This window comes from Pterocles gutturalis, unplaced genomic scaffold, assembly GCF_000699245.1.
Source record: "Pterocles gutturalis isolate BGI_N339 unplaced genomic scaffold, ASM69924v1 scaffold26322, whole genome shotgun sequence".
NCBI classification, from domain to species: Eukaryota; Metazoa; Chordata; class Aves; order Pterocliformes; family Pteroclidae; genus Pterocles; species Pterocles gutturalis.
The window spans coordinates 8,350-34,144 of NW_010113566.1; the positions used below are offsets into that span (position 1 = coordinate 8,350).

The window sequence follows — 25,795 nt, forward strand, 5'->3', positions numbered from 1 at the left end:
CAGAATAAACATTTTATATGCTGCTTATGTAGAAACGTATGCTGATTCTGCAATCCCTTCCTCACAGTGAGGATGTGGTGGCTCTTATCTCCGTGCATTTCCCTAAAGGTTGAATGTTGATATCTATTTACAGAACTGAGCCATATGTTTTCCCACCAATTTTGTCCAAATGTTTCTGATTTGTTTTATCGCTATTAGGTGACATTCCAAGTATCAGTGCTAACTGCTTCCTCCTGTGGTTTAGCACCATGAGAAAATTATAGCTCGTTCCCTAGTCAAAATGTCTAGCATTTGCAGCAAATGTATATTTTTAATTAAGCATTTTCCTAAGAAAATACTTTTCTCTCAAAGAGGAAGAAACTTTGAATGCTGTCACCATGCTGTACAACTTTATTTCATCTGCAAAATACTTAAGATATTAAAAGTGGAGATTTGCATTAGCATTCTGAATGTGTTTTCTCATTTGATCAGCATATTGAATTCATGATGAAGGTAGTGGGCGTTAGTAGTTATAAGCCTGTTGTGGGAAGACTCCTAAAAGGCAGCTGTTCTTATTTTCTCTTTTATGAGGAAAGATTGGAGACTGTTGAAATCATCCTTTATTCATGCTCTCTAAAATAATTATTTAATTTGTAGTATTTAACTCAGTTCACCGAAAGGGTATGACAGTCATCTTGGACTGGAAGACCACAAGAGGATGGGGTGACTAGGCACAATAAGTGGTGGTATATTGTATGTAACTTTTAACCACATAAGAAATTTTTTTTACAATGTCTTTGGGAACTTCTAAAATTAATTGCGTTTATTAACACTCACTTGAATAGCAGAAATCCAAGTCAAGTGTAAGAAGATTTTACTATTTTTTAAATTACATTCCAACATATGTAGGCATTAAAGTGGAGCCTCAGTCTTTTCAGATACTTATGAAACTTTTGTGAACCCTTTTGACCAAATTGCCTTACTAGGTAACTGCGTAAAGATTCATACCTACACGATAGAAGATGTGAAACTGGGGGTGTTGTGTTCTGAGCAGATAACTCTACCCAGCTGCATAGAGAAGCAATGTTTTATCTCTCCTGCTACACTGAGTGCATTTGGTATGTTTTGTGTGGTTGTAAGTTCTGTGTTTGCTGTGACTATGAGTGAGCAATTGGATTCAGAATACTGGAACTGTTAATAAAGATGCCTGATTCGTATAGTCTAGTAGCTCTCAGTTCTATGTTATTAAAATATGTAGAATCACAAAATATTCTCAGGATGCAGTCACTGGCAGAAAGTTATGTTTGGTTTTGTTAGAACTGTAACCAAGAATATAATTGTGTTCAGTGCTATTAGACTGTTCTATCCTGGCAAAATCCTGGAAGTCTCCAGCTCCTCCACTGAAATCCACCGAGCGACCATAGTTCTGGCTTTAAGTAACCTGTCGTATGGCTGAGAATTTCCCTTGGGCTGGGTGCAGGCTGTTGACTGTCATCTGTCAGTGCATCGGGATGATGCTGGCACAGTGACACCATTCCTTGTATGGGCAACTTCCACAACTGTGTCTGAAGCATATCATCACTAGGGAAGCTGTAGCAATGAAGCTGTGATTTTTAAGAAACTTCTATGTGGCTGGGTTCAAATTAGAAGAGTGTTAGGTTAAGTTGCTGTTTCCCAGCCTTACGTGACCAGCCTTGCTGAAGTAAATGGGACCAGCTGTGGGATTCATTCAGCTGGACTGGCAGTGTAGAGGAGCTGTAGCTCTTGCTAAGTAAATCCCAGTTTAATTTCTGAGCCATCCATGAGTATAGCTGTCTTGTTACCGGCGTTCAAGATGTAAAATGTGGAAGCTGTTCTACATGCTGATTTTGAAGCATTTTGATTCTAGCTTATTTTTGCTCTAGGAGAACTTTGGTTTAGGATTCAGGTTAGTCTGTATTTGATGTGCCATATCTGAAATCAAAACAGATCCAAGTCGTGTATTTGCTTGAACTCTCAGACTTGCAAGAATTTGTCAGAAATAGACTGCTACAACATTTTAAAAGTTGTAGATACACGGTGCTTGGATTTTATAATTTAGACTGGAAGGATTCTTCTGCATTTCAAATAATTTTTGTATTAAATAATATTAAAACATTTTATATCTATTAGGATCATGAAACTATGAAATAAAAAAAGAATGAGAATGTTGAACTTGCTTATTTTTTATTTTTAAGATGGAGTTTGGAAGAGTTTTATAATTTGCCTGTGTGAAAAATACTAGCTTGATTTCTTTTAATTTGTTTATATTCTTTTATATTTGGTTATGTCTTGCGATTTATTTTTGTCTGAATGTTGAAGTAAGGTGTTGATGAACATGACTACAGAGGAAGTATGCGAAGTGAAACTTGTCAAAGGTATGATAGGAATGGCAGAAACAGCACAAGGAAAATCCTTGTTCTGTAGTTTGAGCAAAGAAGTGCATAATTTGCATAATAAATTTTCTTATCCTTTTATAAAATTTGTTTCAGCTATGTTCTTGAAGCATTGTTAAGTGTTTGAAGACAGTAAAAATACTTCAGTTTTCAGGAAGGAGTTTGGCCCTGAAAGCATACAGAGGAACACACACAAAGCTTGGAGCAGTAGAGTGTTTTATGCAGATTGCAGAGAAGTATGTACAACCATTTCCAGCATGTGAAAATTGATCTGGAAGTTCAAAGTTTGCATTTCAGTAATGTGGTCATTGTGAGAGGAGTTGTAATGACTCTCAAACCACTTCAGAACACTTAAAGTATCTAGCTAATCCTGTCACTCCTCTGACTCCAGCAGCTAGTTGGAAGGAAAGGAGTCAAACCCAAATTATCTACACGAGATGTGGTTTAATACTTCAGATATGGGAGAAGGAAAAGGAACTTCCTGGGTGGCCGGGATGTTGTCTTTCCCAACAGTACGCTCTACATTGCACTCCTCTATTTAATTTTTAAAGCTCTTGACCTTGGGAATGTCTGTACTTTACATTTGTAAACAGGATTCAGCAGATGTTTCAGTGAAAATTGTAAAAGAAATTATGGGCTGGAGTGTAGTCTACAGCTGTTTCATATATGCTATCGTGAAGGTAAAAAAAAGGATTGTAAACCCACTCTGAGTTTACGTGCTTCAAGGCAGAATCTGAGAAGCTGACAACCACAGCAAACCAGTTGAGTTATGAACAAATTTATAGCCTAGTCCACCCCTGCCTTCCTATGAAGATTCACAACGGAAGGGCATCCAGAGAGTCTTATTAGAGTAAACTACTCTTTGGCCCAAAAATAGTTGGAAAAAATACGACATTGTCTCTAGTCAAAGTAACTTTTTCCCCTTAAATGAGAAGTCATAAATAAAGTAATAATGCAAAAGAACACTGAGTGTTTCCTGGGTGCAAAAATTAGAATATATTGTACCAGAATTGGGAAGGATATAGTTGGAAAAGACAAATTCATAATTAGTAGTTAACATTTTAACCCCTCCACCCCAAGTGTCCTAAGCAGTTTACCAAAAAGGGACAGCAAATGGCTATCAGATGTGGGACGTTATATTAAAATTATGTCTCTGAAGGTGAAAGATGCTGAACAAAAAAAATACAGATGTATTTCAGCAATTATTTGCTTGCATGGCAAGAGAAGCCTTGTAGAGTAACAGTTCAACTCTTACTCTGTGACTTCCAGTAGGAACTGTTTCACAGTCAGTGTAAGATTCAACTCTTTCCATTTGATAGCTGATTACTGATTATTTTTAAACAATGATTTTTGCATATTAATACAAGAAAATGTTTACTTTAATGAAACATGTAATTGATTATTGTGTTTTTTTTCTGGGATAGCGTGGCTGCTCTGGTGCCCGTTCTGCACTGTAGCTTCTCTGTCCCAAAATACACTCCCTGTGAGCCCAGACAGACTATGAATGAAGTCTCTTGCAGAGCCCCTGTTGAGTCTTTCATTGCCATCTTGTATTTTTTCTGCCTGTATTACTACTTTAGGGACACCTTGGCTAGTAAGTGAGTCTGACATTCATTAATGGATTCAAACTGTTGTTCTAATCTGAAATAATCTTAAGAAAAAAAGATCTGAAAATGTGATAGGGAGGTTGGTAGTATGGTACTACTTTTATTCAGATAATGGAATTCACGTGGGAACTTGGGGTAACTTTGTTTCTGTTGCAGTATGTGTTCCAAGTATACCAATTTTGTAGAGCTCCGGTGATGAATCCCTGTTTTATTTATTTTCCTCATCTCTCAACCCAAAATTAACTGTGCCTTAAATTGTGTTTTTATAAAATAAAGTTTTTATAAAATAGCACAGCCTCTGCATATCTAGTGGGATTCCACAGTGTCTGACTGCTGCTGAACATGCAGTACATGTACTGAAGGAAAGTTATGGAAGAAGTCTATGGTTAAAGAAAGTTGCACAATCAAAACCAGTTTGCCATTTATTAACTTTTGAGTGATTAATCATGGAAAATTGAGGTTGTATGTACATAATGTATGCATAGGTTTGTCTGCAAGACCCTCTTCAAATTAACTGGGGCAGTGAAGTAGGAAAGAGTTGGTTCCTTTGTTGGTCTTAGCCTTTCATCTGACTGCTCCTTTCATGTCCTTATCTGACTCATGCTTTCAGCATTTTGTCCTTCCCTGGAGTATCCTTCCTAGCTTTGACTGCTCTGTATGTACAGATTCCAAGGAATGGTTTAAGTGGAGACTGTGGAAAGTCAAGTGGAACAAAGCAGGAAGAAAATTTTTTTGATGTCAAGAAGAGTTGCTGCTAGCGCAGCCCTGCGGGTGGGTTTGTAAGGAAAAGCAGTTAAGAGGAAAATGGTTGTGAATTTATAGAGTAGTACACTGACGGTCACTGTTACACTCAGCAGTGTATGATGAGATGAACCTTCTCTTCCCACAAGATGTTATCCCTCTGCTCCTACAGGAAAGCCCCTGTTGCTCTGGACATATGTGCTCTCCCTGGCATGACCGTGTTGAGTGCAGGCAGCTTTAAAACCTAGACGGAAACATTTGTTCATTTGAGGTTTGAAGGAGAAAATTAAGCATATATGAAATTAATTGTTTTTAATTTTTTAAAAACCTGATTAAATTTTAGGTTTAATCTAAATAGCAGATTAGGTTATGTATCGTTTAAAATGCTTTCTGTTTTGGCAGATACCGAACGAGTTTCAGACCTCGGTACACAATTGCATATAAGACAGTAACAGAGCTGGAATGGAGATGTTGTCCCGGGTACAATGGGGAAGACTGCAGAGAAGGTCCAGCAGAAAAGCCAAACACTGCTCGTCGTCCTACAACACCAGCGAAAGCTGTTGTGAAGAAAGGCTTGGGTAATTTTTTGTTTGAATTTTGGTATGCATGATCACCTCTGGTTTCTTGTTTTAAGTATAAGAACCATTATGCTTTCTATTAAACTCGACTACTGGCAGGTACAAAAGCCATATGGAAGACACTGTGTGGTGGGAAAATAATAGCCAGGCAATAACGGTCTTGATATAGAGAATTTCCTAAAGAGTAACGGAGGGCTGGGTGTAGAACAATGGCTTATAAATGCCAGCTGGCTGCTCATGGTTCAGGAAAATCTTTGCATTAATATGTTTTTTGTTTTTTTTTTTTTGTAATCATTTACAGGGGTTTTCTGTGGTTTCTTCAATGTTCAGCAAAAAAAAAAAAAAAGTATATATTTGAGAGGAACTATTATTAAAACAAAAAAGAACAGGTACTAATCTTGATGATATGTAATGCTCCCTAGCAGTTTCACAGTGTTTTGTTTGCTCAAGGGCTTGTGCAGATTTTACAGATCCATATTAGATTACCTGCCTTAATACTAAGGGGGAAGAGGATGATAAGCCTCAGTTGCTGAAAAAATACCTTAAAGAATGAATTATATTGTTTGCATAAGATAGTGTCTTCTGAAAGGGTAAGAGGAGTGCTGTTACTGCAGTATTACCCTTCCTTCTGAAGAACTTTTTCCCAGCATCGCTGGAGATGAGTGTCACGTATAGTACTTAGTCAGATTTCCATTTGTGTTTTTTGTGTAGTGGAATGGATTGGGACCAAATACAAGGTTTTAAACCAGTCCTATAAATTATATACCTGCTTTAAAAATAAGCTTTTAAAGTATGATAATAAAACACAGTGATATCTTCAAGTAACTTGCACGCTGCTTATCTGTCTCTGACTGTAAAAGAATTGTGATTCAATGCAAAAATCGATCAGTGTGTATGCAGTAGCTATTAAATGCAATGGCTAGTGCATACTTTTTTATTATTAAAGGAGTCGGCCACCTTGCCAGTCTTGAAGAGTACACTTGTGACTTCCTGCCTTCTTTGTAATGTCATTAAACTGAAATCCAGTTTAAAATGAAGAAAAATTCCAACTGCATGTCCTTCAGACCTATCTCAATGTCACACTCCACTGTATATCTACCACGCATAGCTTGGAACCAGTGCTAACATTTTTTTGTCTGAAGATTTAACTGTTAACACCACTCCAAGACAATACAGTCACAGTTTGACAGGGAACTTTTCTTATCCTTCGTTGTTTACTTGTCATCTGAAAGAGTTATTCTAATGCTAACAGCTTGTGTGTCTATTTTCTGTGGTATTTAAAGAAGTATATTTTCTTCTTCACTTCTGCTTCTTAACTTCATTGTTGTGTTGTTTGGGGTTTTTTTGATGTCTGTAATAGTATGCCTTAACTGTGCAAGGATCTTTGGATTATAAATTGTATAAAAGGTTTCATGCAAAATCACAATTGGTAATATACATTCTGTATTTATAGAGTTTACCCCACTGTGCATAATGGCAAAGATATATGGCAATATGCAAATAAATATGGTCATGTGTATCTCCACATCAAAGTGGTATTAATTGTTTTTTTAAACTAAAACAGTGGTGGTCTAGCTGCGGATTTGATTTATATTAGATGATTATTTGGGGTCCCACTCAGTATCTTGACTTACTCAGTGCCTTGTTGCTGAGAATCCCAGAAAATATGACTACAGGGATCTTAAGGGATCTGTTTATCCATGCCCCAAGCTAGGATCAGTTACGTCTGTTCAGCCTCCAGTGGCAGAAATTCTGCTGCTCGTGTGGACAGTGTCTTCTGGCATTTCACCTTCTATACAGCTATCAGGCCTCACCTTCACTTGCTCCAGCTGAAGCCCATTCTTCTTGTCCTGTCCCATCAGTAGCAGAATATGGAAAACAGTTTATTCCCTTACCAGTTTGCAGATATCTTTCAGCATATCACTCCCCATTCTCCTCTCCTCTAGCCTAAATAACAAATTACTTCGACTCTTCCTGCAGTTTATACTTTCTTGACTTCTGATAATCTTTCTTTCTTTCCTTCTTCTGGATTTTACAACTGTTACACATTTTGCTTGAAACTGAACTTGCAGAATTGTACATGGCTCTGCAAATGAGGTGCTGCCAATGACAAATGGATTGGAAGGATGGTGTCAGATTCATCAATGGATTTGTGCTGGGTAAAAAGTAGATTGCAGCTAGAAGTCTGCTTTTACTTTTTTTTCATTCAAAGAGGATAGTGCTGATGTTATTTTAATCTATTTTGGATGTGTAAAGCTTATGCTTTTATACACACTTTTATTGTCTGCTTAAATATGTGTCAAATAATTAGGTATTTTTGAAGCAAGTGTGATAACTTGGAATATCTTGCAGAACTCCATCCAGTATATGCATTTGGACCCCAGTTCAGCAAAAGACTGGAGCACAAGCCCACTTTAGGCACATAAATTATTGCTGCTTAAGTTTTCAATGGGAATTCATTGGGAATTGGGAGCAGCACCTCCCAAATTATTGTTAACAGAAGATGCAGCAGCTCTAAGGTGATTGTGCTGAGATGTGTATGGGTCTATAATGGTCTGTTATGCATGCTATACCTTAGATTCATTGCTGAAGAAGGAGGTGGGTTTCTGTTTGCTAATTTATTTATTTATTGCCATTGTAGTATCTTGTCAGGAAATGGTCAATGTGCTAAACTTCTAGTTTGGAGTGTTTTGATAATGTTTTAATTGTAAACTACTGAAAATAATAGAAAATGGAACAAGCATTATGCATTTTAAAGCATTATTTGCCTTTTAAGAAAAGTGAAATTAGCCTCAGATGATTAAAAGAGATACCACTGGGAATAATTACATCCAGCCTTTGTCTGTTCTTTCCATGAAACAGATGCAGAACCAACAGAAGTGCCAGAACCTCCACCATACGAGAAGAAAATGCAGTTTCTTGAGGATGAATTGTTTAGACTTACACGATCAGTGCTTGAACTTCAGTCCTCTGTGGCAGGTGTGAATGAAAACCTAAAGCTGACTGTCCAAGAAGATGCTAGTAAGATGTTGGTCACTTGGCTGAACAACCTTTACGACCGCCCGGAGCCTGATAGTGCGGTTGGTGGTGAAACAGACACTATTCATCTGCCTGGACTCCTCAGCAACAGAGATCAAAAAGACCCTTTTATTGATTTTGAAATGGAAGATATAAAGTCTGAGCTAGCTGAGGTCAAAGAAGCCTTGAAGATGAGGAATGACGAGCTGGAGGAACTGAATGGAAAAGTAAAAGGCTATGAAGGACAACTGAAACAACTGCAAGAGGCAGCACAAGGACCTACAATAACAATGCCCAGTGACAATATATATCAGGAGTATATAGACTCAAAATTTGAGTCCCTCAGACAGGAAATACTGGAAGGATTTGAAAAGAAAATGGCAGATCTGAAGAACTCCTGTGAATACAAGCTACAGGATATCCAGCAGCAGTGTGATGACAATGAAAATAACTGTGTAGGAATAATTGATGTTATAAAAGGAAAAGAGAATGACTTGAGGAAAGAAATAAATACTCTCCGAACTCAAATGCCATCGAACAAGTCCAATTGTTGCAAGGAGGGTGAGAGAAATTATTTTGACCAACAGATAAAAGATTTAGATAAGAAGATTGACAGGGTTGTGGAAGCACACAGGATCTTAAACGTCAGAATAGATAATGAAATCAGTCGATTGTCGACTCCAGATCTAGAAGACATGTTTGCTGAGAGGCTGGAGGAGCTGGATGCAAGGATGAATGTTACAGAACGAAATGCTGAAGAACATTGCTTTTACGTTGAGGAAACTCTCCGCAGTACTATAGCTGCTGAGGTAGATGAGTTGAGAGACTTGTTTGACCAGAAGCTACGGGCACTAGAAGATAGGCTAGGTGGCACTATTCTAGAGATCGCCAATACCACAGACCCCGAGGGAATGTTTATTAATCCAGGGCCCATCTTGCCCAGTGACACAGGATTTGCAAATGAGCAATTTACAGCAGAGATTAGTTTCCTGAAGAACAAACTACTGTCGCTTGAACACCTCTGTGGGCAGAAATGTCAGCCTGCACTACAAGGTTCAGAGGACCTTCATAAAGAGCTGGAAAATTTTAACAACAAATATGATCACTTACTTTTGAAAACAGAGAACAACTCTGTTCTCCTGCAGTCTCTAAATAGCTCTTTTAACGAGAAACTCAATTTAATTAAGGGTAACCAACGTGACATCCAGAAAATGCAGAGAGACATACGTGTATTCCGGTATAATCTAAATGTCATGGATAAGGATATGAAGAATCTTCAAGATGGCTTGAGTAGCTGCAAGGAGCAGCTTCTGGGTGTCAATTCTACCTGTAGAAAAACACAACGAGGTGTCTTCCGAAAAATTGATCAAATGCAGAGGACATTTGCAAATCAAACTGCTCATCCCAGTGATAATTGCTGTGGTGAAGTGAGAGAGAGACTAGAACAACTGAATGACCATATCCTGAATGATCTTAGCAAGTGCAAAGAAAAGACCCAAGGTATCCAGGAGGGTGTTTCAGATGTGGAGAGCAGAGTCTCACGTGTTGAAAAAGTTTGTGGCAAGCTGGACTCTGTCTCGGGTAGCTTACAGAAGATAAAAGAAGGTCTGAATAAGCACGTAAGCAGCTTATGGAACTGCATCCGTGAAATGAATGGAACTATAGCGTCTCATTCCACTGATATTTCTGGCCTCAAAAATTCTGCCCAACAGTTTTATAGTCAGATCTCCAAAATCACCATGGACATTGAAGGCATGCTGAAATCTCCATCTGACACAAGTAAGGTTTTTTTTTTTCTTTCTTAATGCTTTTTTCAACTGGTTTTCTTTTCTGACTTACTTATGAAGGAACTAAACAAGGGAGGAAAAACTTAATATTACACAATTTCTTCTTTGTTTTTACAGTAACTCTAATTTTGGCTCTTTGCTCTAGAACACCACAGAAGACTTGGAGTGCTTTTAAAAGTGTTCTCACAAAAAAAAAATAATAAAAGGTCTTATATGCTTTCATATTTACTTTGAGCCGAACCAAAGGGAATGGGAAAACTAATATTTTTGGAGAGTGAGTTTAAAGTGAGTTTTAAGTAATAATTATTAGTGGTATTATTTCAGTTAATTTGATTTTATTTTTTTGTTTTGTCTTATTTTGTTTTGTGAGATTATTCTTGATTCCTTGGGGGGAATTGAAAAGTAAATGGAGAAGAATGAAGTCAAAGGAATTGAAATTTATGATAAGAATTATTCCCTGTAAGTTTTGTTCTTAGCATGAGTTAACGATTATAATTCAGCACCAACTATTTGATTTAGGACTTTCGCTAACAAGCTCTGGCATATCTTGGTGTGGCAATATAAGAAGTCAGCTTCGTAGCTCTCTCAGAAGTTTCCATTCCCACAATGTAGTTGGCAAGTTGGCAACAGGTACACACCCCAGCTGGCAGCGTTTTCACACCTCAGACACTTTTCTTAGTCGTCCAACATGTTAGCTCAAATCTACCTCCACAGGTGGTTTAAAGTTTGCATTAGAGTGTCTGGGAAGCAGAGGCACATTCCCTTTGTCTCAAAATGCTCTGAAATGGTAAGCTCAACATGTTGATGAACCTTGCCATGAAGGTGTAGAGACCTTGCCAAATGCCACTCGGTTCTTTCTGCAGTTCTTGCTCCAAATTTCAACAGTGGGTTGTTTGTTTGAGAGAGTCAAAGTTTATAGAAGGAAGCTGAGTTCCTGTTCTGTTAGCATGATGCAAAACCATAGGAATTTGAGACTGTTCTGAAACTGCACTCTTCAGTTGGTTGACGCTTCTGGTTTTAATTCTGTGCATGTGTGAGATAAATAAGAGGCTGATTTCTGTGGCTGGCCCTAAACCAGAAGAGGTGCTGAGGGAAGAGCCTGTGGGCTGTTGCGGCTGATGGTGGCTGGGGGAGATAAGATGCGGGACCGTGAGCACTCTTGCTTGAATGGACAACAAGTTGTGCTTCATGAAAGGTCTGAAAGTAATTTCTGTGGGGAAGAGTATCCTTCTTACTCCAAGACAGAGACTTGAAAGCCTGTGATAGATGGATTTGTTCTGTGTGTTTGTTTAAAACCAATCGTATTGCAGTATTTGACATAAAAATCCTCCTGAGATTAGAAGCTCTTGTGTGAAATTAAAAAAAAAAAAAAGTTTCTCTTTTTTTAAAGGAAGAAGTGAAGGAGAATGCAGGGGATCTGCAATTCTCAGATATTTCTTTTGATGAAATCTTGACTTAAATTCAACATGGTTAGGACCTTCACCCGTAGATCTTACAAAAGCAGACCCAGTCCCCCATTAAAGTGACGTATGGTGTATCTATGTAATCCTATTTCTCATCCATCTTGCACAAAATAAATTTGCAGTAGTGACCAACATTGGAGAAGAGACACACAATAGTCTTTCTCCTGCTATTTAAAGCAGGTGTTCAAGTGGCCTCATGAGGTTGCATTTGTCAGCCCCTAGTACAATGCAGTAAAGCATTTAAAAAGCCTCAGTGCACCTGTATTTCCATAGCATATTGTTGTTTCAGGGCAGATCTCTCCATCCACCATCGGGTGTTAAAGCCTGGGGAAGGATGCTGCTGCTGGATCTGGGGTGCCGGCACTTTGAGCGTCCCTCGCTGCCGTGGGGTGCCTCTGGCCTCTGAAAGATTCGTGAAGCACACACTTTAAATCCCCAAATGTTTCCAATTACAATAACACTGTCTGGCACAGCAGTCCAAGTAAGTTTTGATGGCTGGAGTTGCAGAAAGATTTTGGCCAAAGAGCCTTTCTTGGAAGTAGTTTAGGAACCCCGTTACGTGAATTGGGTATGGCTTCAACTGTTTTTACTTCCATGACCTGCAGCATCGTCTCTGATACCGACAGAATTTGAAAAGACGACTTTCAGTCCTGGCTGTAGATCGGTGTTGAGTTTCTTATGCACTATTTGCCAGCATATTGTAGCATTCAGATGATGTCATTTGACTTTGGAAGGGCTGAAACAGAAACAAGTTGTTACTAATAACAGTTGTTGAGGGCAGTAAGGCAAGGATACGTTGCAAGAAATATAATATAAAATCTTATCAAGTAGTGTAAGCCTGGCACACTGTAAACCTGAGAAAAGTCAAATTACATTGATTTTAGGAATATGGGTGTGTTTTCTTCTAGATTTTTTATTAGGAGGCTTGAAGTGCCTCAGTCCAAACTAACAAGCCGGATTAGTGAATGATTGTACGTCAGATAAAGACCCAGAGACCAGACCCATATTTTATTTTTTACTATTTCTGGTGAAGGTAGTGCAGCTTCCTGCTGTTCGCTGCACACGAAGTGGTGGCGAGGGCAGGCGGTGGTCTGCTCTAAGCTCATGGGGGATGATGCACGATGTGCTTGCCAAGGGAATGTAATCCAGCAACTCTTTGTGCACCTTAAATGGTGGCTGCCCCCAGCTCTACGTCTTGTAGGGTAATTTATTGGTCTCATTGACCTCTGTGCACCTCCACAGGTACGTTTGCTCTTCAAATGGCATGAAACTGAAAGTGATGTTAAAGTTAGTGGTCTCTTTTAACTTACTGCCTATTCATGTAGATTCATGAAGTTTTCCAGGAGTCAGAAGTGTGGTCTTGCAGCCAGATTCCATGCTGGGAGAGCAGTTTGCTTTGGTTACGGTTATTTGACCTGAACTGCGATTCCTCTGGTAATTGACTCTGTAGCAGGGTTTTGAAAGGAACAGCTAAATGCTTTCTGCTGAAGTTACAGTCTGAGAAACCAAATGTATGCTCTACATTGCAGTATCGATAAAGGGCAACCTAAAAATCTTAGTGTTGTAGTGCAAATAAGAGAAAGTCGTATTGTCAATGCCTCTAGACTCCCTACGAGCTCGTGCAAAATGGTACTTTGTAACTTAATTGTCAAATCCCTTTGGTATCTATGAAAGAAAATTCAAGTCAGGTCTTTTTGGCTTCTTGTGAGCGCAGTCAGAGATTCCTTTACTTGCTAGTTTGTTTTACACCCTTTGTTTCTGTGTGCTTTGGGGGCTGAGGAGAGCATGGTTGGGGCAGAATGATACTAGAAGCAGATGCACCCCAAAGATCCACCTGCCTCATGCATCCAGGTCACTGCTCATCTTCCTTCCCAGCAAATCATTCCGCCTTCAGTGAAGTAAACTGCAGGTTAAAGCTGCCTGGCTGAGCAAACTGAATAAAACAAAATATTTTTTTAAGACAAGAAGAGGAACAAAAGTGTTCTTATTTTCAACTGAGGAGGGAAATATTTCCTTCTGCTTTGGTTGTGGAAGGGCATCTGAGAGCAGAATCTGTTGCCTGAAATGCTAACTGAGTTGTCACTTATACTGGTGATGACAACCGGAGCAGCAAGGATGCCCCTGCTGAGGGCAGTGTTACCCTTCTCAGCTGTGTAATGATCTTAGCTTTGCCCTTTGCCTTCCCAGATAGAGGGTAAGATGATGGGGAAGATTTCTGTTTTGTCTGCTGCTCAGCAAAGCTTAAACAGGCCCAGACAGATTCATCCCCGCCTTCATTGACAGTTCATTTTCTCATTGGCTTGTGAACTGTGAAAACATGTGTTATGGAATTCAGCATGAGGATAGGGTGGTTCCAGTGTTATCATCTTTATCTAGTCATTTATTGTACTTTGTCTTGCTATGATGCATCTCAGTAGGAGAGGCCAAAAAGATGGCAGATCCCTCTCAACCCACACATACCTGATTACTGGCACTTTAAGGTCAGCTTTAGGCAGGTAATTTTGGATTTAGCTTTACAGAAATGTAATTGGATAACTCTGAATATTGCTGTAGTGATGCTGCATGCAAGGAAGCAGTTAGCACAGGATACAGGATTTAAACTAGTGATTGTTATTTAAAGGTTTACAAAAGCAAGCAGACAAATGTATAAATTTTCCCTGTGTCAGCCCAAGTTGTTGTCTTAATAAAGCTCAGCTTAATGGACTAGAGAAATGACCAGTACATGCATCCCAAGGTAAAGTATTTTGTCAATTTGTGTTTTGAATGGGGTTAACCTGAAGATCTTACGTGAAGGTCTAAATCTGTGCCACTGTGGACAGAAGATGTCTCAATAAGTTAACAGCTCTGTTAAACAATTCACTTTGAAACTTTAAGCTTTTTTTTTGAAAATGTTTATAATATTTTTTTAATCCTGGGATTTTTATCAAGATAATTTTAATCTGTATAAGGTGAACATTTTACTCCTTAGTCCTCAGCCTTTTGGATAGCGTTTCTGAGTGAGCTTCAGTCCAGCTTTCTGGTGCGTTGCTTGTATAAGTGTAAATTCTCATGACAGTTAAAGTCAGCCAGCAAAGCTCAGGAAGACTTTTTTCTAACAGGCATATCTAGCAGATGAACGCAGGTGGTGCAAGACTGTGACTTCAGACAGCCTCTCGGTACTCTGGAAGCCTTATGTGGACTTTTTATGAGACTGAAAACAAGAAACGAGATTCACAAGGGTGAAGTGCAGGTGCTGAGCAGTCACAAAACAGCATGTGGGTTGCCAGTGACACTGTCTGGACCCCAGCCGTGCGTCATGGAGGATACCTGCATGACTTGGTCGTAAGCTCTCGGCCAAAGGCTCAGCATCAGGCCCTCCTGGGAGTCCCGAGCTGCGCAGCAGAGCCAGGGAAGCCTCACGCTCTATCTGCTTCTAGGCACAGCCACTTGGTTTCGCCCCAGCCACTGATGAATATATCCAAGCTGAATTTGGGCGGTGATGAACTGAAGTGCTTCATTCTGACCGCTGAGACCTCAGAGCGGTGGTCACTGTGGACCATGGCAAGAATCTCTGGTGGTGACGAGCTGCATCAGATAAATTTGCGAGGGGATGGTTGTCCATTTCCCCAGAAACTCACTTCTGTCCCTGTGTCTAAAGCCATGCTAATGTTTAATTTAGAATGAAATTCTAACTGTTCTGTGTAAAAGCAGTCATTGCATCTGCTGAAGCCTACACATTTGTAAATTCCTGTTCTTAATGTAGATATAATTCAGCTTCATTCTTACGAGGACGTTGCATCCTTAAGTGTCATTTAGGACTTAATTTTTATGAATAACCCATAATTCCTGCAAAAGGCTTAGAACTGGACCAGAAACACACATGTAACCATGTCAGCACTGTTCAATCCTGATGTCATATGTGTTGGCTGCTGTACTGGAAAAGTCTTTTAATGGTATCTCTTTCCTTTAAACAATGAAGGCTTTTCTGGTAGATTATATCTTAGGGTTCTGCCTTTGTTGTCAGAAAATGTTAGTAATGGGAGTACTTGGAATTTTAAAATAATTGGTTTTCAAAGCAGAGGAAAAATTCTGTAAGTTGGTGTTCATTTACTCAGGGTTCTTTCTGTGGATACTTTTCTTTGTGGTAGTGCTGAAGAGTCAGATAAGAATGAGACTGCCTTGTGCTAGGTGTTGTATGAGTACAGAGCCTTTTAAAAGAAGGAGTGATGGGCAGGAGGGGTTCCAGAGAACTGAAGATACGAGAGCGAACATGCGATGGAGATGAAGGCCCTGGTGGGAACAGGTGTGATACACAGCCTCCTTGGTGCAGAAAGTCAAAGCAGGACTAGTGGGTGAATGTTGATGGGTTATTTTGACTGCTGCTTGTCCTGTCTCCAGGCTGTCTTCACTCATTGCCCTGTGTCACAGGCTGGGAAAGAGGGGAGTCTGTAGCACTGCAAGAGTGTGACGGAATTTTGCCAGTTCAGTCTTTGGTCTGAGGGGGAAAGTGGCCTCAAATTGATTCCCCTTTTAGTTTAAAGTATTTTTTTTAAAAGATGTGCAATTATATTTACTATTTTAGGCAAATTATTCTGTATCTTTCCTCTTCTTTCATCATTTCAAAGGGCGATCAGAAGTACCACGGCAGCCACTGCCACCAAGACCACCTCTGCAGCCCCAGCCTGGCATATCTCTGCTGCCATCAAGGCCGAGGGTACAGCCTCCGCGACAGAGGACCCCCCTCCAGCCACCACAGCTGAGACCTCTTCCACGCCCAGCGCTGCCAGGATCAGGAGTTGTGCCATTTCTACCTGGAACAACTGGGATCATCGTGGAGACTGGAGAGGCAGGGCCTCCTGGCACTGTTTTAATGTCAGGAAGAGGGCGGCTTAGGAGTGTGGATGGCCAGGCTGGTCAAAGTACCATGCCCATTGCTGAAGGGTTTGCTGGAGCACCAGGTGAGACAACCAAACTAACAGTGATCGTTCCCATCTAAGTGCAATGGACATGGCTAGGTCTTGCTAGAGAAGTGACACTGAGATCTGTTGAACTTTACCAGCCACCTTTCGGCCTTTCGTGGGTGCCTGTTACCCCTGTTGCCGTTGGGAATGGGCTTATGGCAGAGGTGATTAGTGAACGGGCCTTTGCAGCCTCCAGCTGGCTGCAGAAGTAAGGGAAACACGTTCAGTGCCAGTTTTGTTGCCTTTGCCAAGGATGCACAAAGCATGAGGTCAACAGGGCTGATGTGAAATCTTTGCTAACTACAGCAGTCTCTGCCACTAGGGAAACTTGAAGCATTTTTTGCTTGCCAGTGGATTTAGTACATTATAGTAAGAATTTAGTTTTCTTTGCCGTGACCACCCCCATTTAACGATAATTGCACATGTCACAGGAGATCCTATTTGGTAGCTATTTTGGTAAGTTGGGTGTTCAGTAACAAAGGATGCTTTTTAGAAGACTGCAGTGATACTTTGTCATAATGGACTCCATTATGAACTGTCACATGCACTACTTTTCCGTTGTAGGTTATCCAAAGTTATCTCCTCCTACCACGGACTCGCAAGGTAAGGCAGTTGTTTCCTAGAAATTCTTTACATAGGTACTTAATCTTTTTTTCAGTCCCTGGAAGGTCACAGTTGAGAGAACAAAGTGTTGACTTTTAGTATTTAAGTTTAGCATTGAGGAAAATCTGACGGATTGTTGTTATGCCTAAGCATTAAAACACAATCTACATCCTTTGAAAATATGAGGTTTTTGAGATTTTGAAAAATAATTAATTTTGGGTTATTGTTACTTCAGTGTGGTTGGTTTTTTTTTTAAATACAAAGGGTTTGTATTTCCTAGCAAATGTCAGTACTGACCTTTTTTTATTTTTAAATGAAAAATATGTATTTCTTCCTGACAATTTTCATACTTCTTCAATAAGCTATGAATAAGGCCAAGACTAAGATCTTGAAGCACTAGTATCTGAGCTAGCGCGTGAGTTGGTCCTCCTTGTGGGGGGGTTTCTGGCTTTGTTAGAATCACAAGTGCTTGTGTTCCTGACTTCAGTAAAGGCAGGAGTGCTGCCACTGACAACCACAGTTTAAAGTGGTTCAAAATGCACTTTTCTTGGTTGGGTGGGGTTTTTTTTATTTTTTATAATTATTAATATCACAGTTCATTTATAGATTTGTGTGATAAACAGGTACAAGTCTTGTGTGGGACATGCTAGTTGGCCTTGATAATTACATTGATTGGGTGCTGCCTGCCCTACAAACTCAAGATATTATCAAACCCCAGGGAGTGGTATGTGGGAAAGTGAATATTCCCACACCCTCTTCAGAAAGAATTATTTCATCTAAATATGCTTAAGGAAATATGAGAAATAGATGAAAATAAAACATTAGGGTGTTATGGCATCCAAAATCCTACCCTTGGGACTTAGAGTTTGATGGCCTAACAAAATCACAGATACATGTCTTGAAGACTAGTCTCAGGACTAACAAAAAGAGGTCACAGTGTAATTCTGATACTTATACTTTCTAATTAAAAATCTGTCACAGCCTTAAAGCAATCTTTTTGCATTTAAGGATTCTGGTTGTGAGAACAAGCAGCAATAGATGAGGCATCTGGAAGAGGATGAGAAGTAAAGAAAAGTTCGTTTATCTTGATGCCAGGAAAGCCAATATAGATGTCTAGATTTCTGTGATAAATTGATTTCCTGGGGGTTTTCTTCCCATTTGTACAGCGTATGGCTGCTTATAGACAGCAGTATTTTAATAAGTTTATGCTAAAACTTTATTTTGCCTGTTTGCTGCTTGGTGGAACATGTTGTAGGAAATGATACCAACCTGGGATCCAGAGAGGTTGGCTTTACCAAAAAGTTCCTTTTCCAGATCTGAGCCGATGAAGACCTATCTAAATACATAGATATGCCTTCTCATCTGTCCTATAACTTCCCCCAAAATGCAAACCCTGATGTTAGGTATTCATAGAAAACACAGATAAGCATGGTGCAAATAGCTTATGCCATTAGACTTCCGTGGAGTTAGAGCATCTACACCCACTGTCCCTAATCGCCAATGTCTGCTTATAAACAGCAAAGAAAAAGAGGATTTGGGGGCAGAATTCAGCAGTTAGCAGTGCTGTAGAAATTAACAGCTGTGGAGGGGAAGATTTTTGTCTTATTGGAGGAGGAACTTAGAGCTTATATAAGGCATCAAGGAATCCTTAATATCTAATTTGTTAAGGACCACAGTTTTAGGATCTATTTGCCAGTCTTCACCCAGTACATTTTGTGGCACTGAAATTCAAATTTGAAAGAAAATCAGGCTTTCTTGTGCTATAATTCCTAAAATAAGAAGCTTGTATTATTAAAGTGGCCTTCTGAGTACTCCCTTTCATTTCTGTTTCTGAATAGTTTCTGTTATATAAAGCACTGCTCAGGAGGAACACTGTCCTCCAGGATTAAACCAGCCCACTTTAGTGCTCTTGAATGCTGAGGCACAATTTTCATAATGGAAATACTGAAGAATTTCTTGAGTTGTTCAGAATCATTAGCTATCTGTTTGCATGCATCTTGGAATATAACTCTGTAGATAAAGATCTTCAAGGATCTACAAGTATTAATGAGAGAGTGTGAGGCACAATATTAGCTCTGTTTTCACAGGCAAGCTGTTTATGACAAAGGTGAGTTAAGTGTCAGGACCTAAGAGAATCCACCTAACCCCTTTTAATACAGAAGGAGTTGAATCAATTGTTATTTAAAGAAACATCAGCAGCAACTCTTATTGAAGCATGGCAGTTTTACAGCTTTGAGAATTTTTGTTTGCTGGAACAAGGCACAAGTAATGAATTGGCTGATGAACTGGTCTCGGAACTGATGAGAAAATGCTTATACAATCCCCAGGTCATACAACTAGGCAAGGCCAGAGCCAAGAAGAGGATTTGGACATTCTGATAAGCATACAGAGAGGGTCACAGTGAAAAAAATTCCCTGAAAGCACAAATTGGCCTCCCCACCCTCCCCCTTCATGCAGTCTGCAGTGTTGCTTGTGTCCTTAACCCTGCAGCTCCAATGGAGGGTGGTCGTTCCTCTCTAAAAGAAAGAGAGCAATTAAGAAAACAGCTGAGCTAGTGAGCCCTACCGCTGTGCGAACGCTGCTGTCTATATCCGTTCAGATAAAGGGCTGATTTTGGTTTGTGCTTTTTGATTCTTCTTACTTGTCTGACACTCATCCCTCTGTAGTTTCTCCATGAGACTCCAAGCAGCAAGTCTGTAGGACGCATTTCAAATTTAAAGGCATGAGGTTTATTGTAATGTAAGATTTGCATTGTTGTAGGTGATCGTTGATTTGAAGAGTTTACTGAATACATAAATTACCGTGCTGTGCTTGTGATGGGTTCTGCTGCATGCTTAGCTGCATCCTTAGCTCTTTCTTTTGAGTATTGGACAGGGAGCAGTATTCTCCTTAGTACACATCGGTGTCTAGCACAGGGGAGAGGGTGTTCGCTGACTCTGAGGTAGAGAACATATGGTCACCCGTAGCTGCACCAGTGGTTGTGTTTTGCTGCTGTTTGCATGAAAGAATAGCACAATTCACAGAAGAATGCTGAAGAATGGGGTAGGAGATGGGTATTTGTGTAAGGAGAGGCAGGAAAGTGCTGGGGCAAAGCTCACTGTGATGAGAAGTTGAAAGGCAGGAGTTGTAAGAGCAGAAAGAGTGGTAACTAACAGACTCAGGAGATAAGTAGCTGTGTCTTCATAACCACTGAGTTCTCATCTGTATCAGAAACACTGTGACTTAGCAGAGCAGAGCTAATGGGCCCAGCTTCGTTGAACACTGGCTCACGGATATCAGCGTAGTGTGGCACTGTGCTGTGCTGTGTGGCCATCCCATGAGCAGAGGGAATGTTCCTGAAAATGAAATGTGTTAGTGTCAAACTGAAGACTTAAAAAAAAAAGCGGGGGAGGGGAGATAAATTGCTGATATTCTCGTCCCGTTTGCTCTAGCTGAAATTATGCACTTTGCCCTCATTTAGATTTAAGAGTATTGACCGAGGAGGAAATCTGAGATATCCTTCCTACTCCTGCTATGTGCAAAGTGCATACTGACAAATGAATTACACACTTACAGTCTCTCTTCTGTGTAGATTCTTGGAAAGTCCTCATTCCAATTGCTGAGCAGTTGTCAGCAACACTATCATCCTTGGTTATTTTTTTCTCCTTTCATCTTGATAGAAAATGCCTATGCTGTGCACTGTTTTGTTTTGCTTGGTTTTTTTGTTGTTGTTGTTTTTTTTTCCTCTTTCTGGCATTTGGACTCTGTGGGAGGCATGAACTGTGCTGGGAAGTCAAAAGAGAGGTGGAGAACCAGAAATACAACTAGCAGATGGGTAGGAGTGGATGTACCCTAACAAAGGCCACCCATGTACCTTCTGTGGTCTTTTGACTCCCCAGGGTACTAGGTTAGATTGTCATGAACTGTGTCGTGAACATGGACCTGCCCCTGTTTATGTGTGTGTATATATATATTTATTTATCTCAAGTGAAACCTTCTTGAATATGTCTAAAGTCAAAGAGGTTTGTTTCTCCCCCAGAAGCTCTAAAACTGTTTATTCTGTGGTTGAATCCTTTGTGAAACTTTTTGTCTGCCTAGCAGTTTTTTCATGAGAGCTGTGCAATTGGTTCCTAGCTTTTAAATGCTTTAAAACTTTTCTTCGTGATTTTTATAATTCCACAACACTAGCTGCTTAAGTGAAAGCAGTTTCCAAGCCTGGAACTTGCCTAGAGGAGCTGAACTTTGATCTTTGCATGAAGTGTTTGTAAGTGGGCACAAGTAGGAGAAGGTGGTTCACCTCTCTGTAAGGTTCTGCAAAAGCACTGCTGAGAGCTGTCAGTAGGACTTGCGAGAGCTCCGAACAGGCACAGTTCCAGCTGGAAGCAGGGAGGAGGGTAAGAGAGCATAGACACGTTGTGTCTTTCCTGCGCCTCCGTATATTGCCTGCTAAACTGATCTACAGGGTGTTTAGAGGGGTTTAAGATTTCTACTTTGGACAAACACAGATGGTGTGCTAAACTAGGATGCAGATCCGAAGCAATATCAGCAGCAAACTCTAATAAATATTCTAGCAATTAATGAAGAAAAATCTTGAAGGAAGCGTGGTGAGCCATGGCAGGATTTGCTCCCTTATCCAGATGACACCAACCCGAACACAATTGTAGCTACTGCAAACGTAGAGGACAGTGTTTCCAGGCAGGCGGCAAATAGTTTCTGCTGTCTGTGCAGTAGGACTGCAGGGAAAAGAAACCTTTCCAAGTGAGCCAACAAGAAGTTAGTTGAGGGGCATTTTCAGTTGATTTGAGTCTCAGGGTAAGCTGAAAATACAGAGAGATGCTTTCTGTAAGTAGTGTGGTCTTAAGGTGGTGGAGCTTTACAGAAGCTGTTTAAGCAAGTAGACTTCCTGCAATTAATTTTGGTCCTTTCAAATAATCTCGTCTTAGCTCACAGGAGCACCTACAGGCACGCTGGCAGGTAGGAGTAGTGAAAAAGGGCTCCTGTCTGTTTTCTGAGCGTGAGAGAAAACACCAAATAAGGAGATTTCCAAAGATACATGAGGCAGCTGGTTAGTAGCCCCTGAGGGAAATCAAGGTAGTTATTTGCCATTTCTGAAGTTGTAGTCATGTCTTCCCCTTGCCTTCCCCTCCCTCACCCCCATGCCAAGTTTTCCAGGAAAAAAATGGATAGCAGAGCATTTTTATATCCACATTTTATATGAAGTTTTGTCACTTTTTAACTTTATTTTTTTAAGGAATATAATCTGAATTGAACATTGGTTGCTGATGGGTATCTCAGATTGAGAGGAAGAGAAAACCAAACATTTACTTTAAGAAAGGCAAAAGAAGGAGCAGGGGTGAAACAGCATGGAGAAGACATGGATCCTAACCTGAGCAGGGTTAGAACAGAAAGAGCAACTGAGGACAACTTTTAAGTCTATTTGTTGTTTACCTAATTGCCCAAACAAAGCAACAAGAAAGAGCTGACTACTTCTAGCAGTGTGTCCTGCCTTAGGGAAAACGTTTAGAGGGAAGGGAACTAAAAGGGGACTAACAAGTGGTTGATCACTAAATACTTGCCATTAAGTCAGTCTGTTAAAAGAAAATATTTGTCTTAATTGCCCAAATTATATTTCATCCAACACCAGTCTAACAGCAGTGGTAGGCTAGTAAGCAGATAGCCCCTATAAAATACCTAAATGTCTGTTTGATCTGCTGGGACAAGAAGAAAAAATTGTGGCATGAAAACTCCCCCAAAAGAGAAGAGCCAGAGAGAGAGAAAAGCCCCAGTTGATGGTTCTCCTTGTTTTAATGCCAAAGTGTTAATTCTTGTAGCTACTTTCACTACCTGTAGGCTGAGAAGGTAGGAGGTCTAGGCTGTGCACAGCTTCTCAGCATGACTAGGAGAGCTGGCACGAGCTATACACCTTATCACTCCTGTTGCCATTGTCACAGGGACGGAGAGCGGACATGTCCAAGGGTAGCCTTAATCCTGAAGAACGTCCGTGGCAGAAGCATTGTTGAATTGAGAGGTGGTAGGATTTCCACTGCCAGCATTTACAAGCCATGTACCTTTTCCTTAGAAGGATAAAAAAAGGGAGGCTTTGGCCAAGGTGGGAATTTTATGGTGCTCAGTAAATTTTATGGTGAGACACCTGGGACCTGGGCCAGTCCTACATATTCTGCTAATTCTGGCATCCCTCAAGTGACAGGGTTAGTCCAAGTGGAGAATGTGCAGGAACAGAGACGCTGGATTATAAACCATCACAGGGAGAGGCTGAGTTGTCATTCTGATGTGACTCTGACTCATGTTGTTACCCATTTTAGGACCTGCTGCTGCTGCACCCTCTCTGGTGTCGTTTTCTGCCGGGCTGACGCAGAAGCCTTTCTCCAGTGATGTCGGCGTGGTTCACTTTAACAAAGTGCTTGTGAATGACGGGGACTATTACAACCCCAATACAGGTAACAGCCAAAGAATGGACCTACAGAGATGCCACATGGGCAGCAGCATGGGTTACCAGTGTTTGATGCTATCCCAGGCCTTGTTGGCACATTGAACAAACAAAATAAGTCCATCTAAACCAGACACATGGGGGCAGAACCTTCCTGTGGATGTGGACAGGCAACTGGCTTTCAACAACTGTCCAATAATTCTGAGGCCCAACTCACCACTACCTCTGCTCCGCCAGCACAGCTGGTTGTGCTCCTCAGGCCAGCTGAGCCCAGGTAGCGGAGGTCAGGCTCCTTGCTCACCCACTTTGCAGCTCAGCCAGCTGGGTCAATGGGGAGAGGAGGGAGGGAGGTGACACACACTGCGTCTCCAGTAACGGTAACTGCCTGCTGCCTCCTTCTCCAGCAGAGCATCCTGTCACCCGAGGGTGTTAGGCATGCCTTAACAGCTTGTGGGTGCCTCTCACCTCCTCACCCAGCTCTGAGTCATGGCAGTTGCTTAGGCCGGGAGGTGTCCAGATGTGGACAAGACCTACTTACGTCCTGAAGGACTGGTGGGCTCTAACACAAGAGCAGCAACTCTTTGCCTTCTGACTGCAGTCAGCTGGTCAGCTGCCCAGGGTGTTACATGTATGTAGCAATGGGTATCCCCCATGGCTTTGTGTTTGTCATCATGCTTAGAGCACTCAGGTCTCTCAGAAAGCTCAGCCTGTCTCTCTTCTGCAGGCATTTTCACATCACCATATGAAGGGCGTTACCTGATCACTGCTGTGCTGGCCCCAGAGAGGGATGAGTATGTAGAAGCTGTGCTGTCCGTCTCCAACGCAAGCGTGGCTCAGCTCCACACAGCTGGGTACAGAAGGGAACTACTGGAGTACCACAAACCTTACTCGGGGAAACAGACCTGTGGTGGTCCTGGGACGTTCCACCTTGTTCTTCACCTCAAAGCAGGAGATGAAGTAAATGTCGTCGTAACAGGAGGCAAACTAGCCTACACAGACTCTGATGAAATGTACTCCACGTTTAGTGGAGTTCTCCTTTATCCTTCCATTTCCCATGTTTAGGTTTACCTTGAACAGGTGAGAAGGGTAAGATATTCAGAAAAAAATAAGTGTAATAAAATTCAAAGCTTTAATATATTCAGTTTATATATTTGATTTCAGTGATGGGTTTATAGTCTGTACCAAGACCTTTTCCTTGTCCCCTGTTTCCAGAGGTAGCTACAAAAGATGTGCTTCTGTAGCTAAATTAACTCCTTCCCAAGCCCTTGTTTACCTGTACAAGCAGAACAACTGCTTAAACAACAAATACGTTCTCAATAGACACTTCTCCACTGTGCTCTTGCTATTCCCTATTAAATTACCTTTGCAGTCTCCCTAGATTATCAAATTGTCCCTAGTGTATCAAAGTTTACATCATTGCTGAAGTTTACAGTTGTGGTCAGCTACGTTCATGTTTTCAGTAAAGCAGGGGCGAGAAAGTAAGGTTTTATCGGACATGATTGATGACTTCTTAGTCCTTGTGTTATTTAATAATATGTTGGGTCAAGTACATTTGCATAAACAATCTGTTCAATGCAACTGCTAACCATGGTGGTGCAAAGCAAAATGATACTCATCTGCTCAGTTTTGTTTTCCTTTAAGGGCCAAACACAGTGCTAAGAGACAAGATGAGTGACTCATTCCAGTCAAGTGGAAGCAGCTGTACAGGGAGAAACTTGCCTCACCCCAGCTTTCCACTGGGCAGAGGTGAGCCCAAGGTGCAGTTGCTACTACTGAAAGATTTAAAACAGTTATTTTCAATTGATACGGTAAAAGAGACAATCAGTTAAGTGATTGTCAGTTAAGTGAGACTCAGGCTTGCTGGTTGAAATAAGTAAAACAGGATAGAAAAACCTGAGTCGTCGGTGCTTAGGTAGAAAAATGGTAATTTTGAAAAGTTTAAAAACTTTTATAAAGTTTGTTTCTGGAACTCCTACAGTACTTGCATTAAAAAAGAAAGTATTCTTCTTTGTTGCATTGTAGAAGGCAAATCAGAGGAAAAATTGGTGATACAGGAAAATAGTCTTGTTAGCCAATACTGTCAAATGCGCAAACCAGCCATGTGCACTAAGCCTTTGTTGTAGCAGTGTCCTGCACAGTGCTTTTGAGTGAAGTTTGTTTCAATACTCAGCGTTTGCTTATATGGATGAAGCAACTTCCTTTGCTTAAACGGCTAAACACATTTGGGGCAACAGTATT

General features: G+C 40.7%; 1 protein-coding gene across 1 annotated transcript; it reads left to right on the forward strand.

The window, feature by feature from the left end:
• Positions 1–5,143: 5,143 nt before the first annotated feature.
• Positions 5,144–24,703, forward strand: EMILIN2 (elastin microfibril interfacer 2; the record flags this gene model as incomplete). The annotated part of the gene is made up of 6 exons (XM_010074557.1): positions 5,144–5,319; positions 8,182–10,116; positions 16,192–16,524; positions 17,092–17,130; positions 23,433–23,567; positions 24,282–24,703. Coding segments are annotated over 6 exons (2,956 nt in total), but the record flags the coding sequence as incomplete, so codon positions are not given.
• Positions 24,704–25,795: the final 1,092 nt, after the last annotated feature.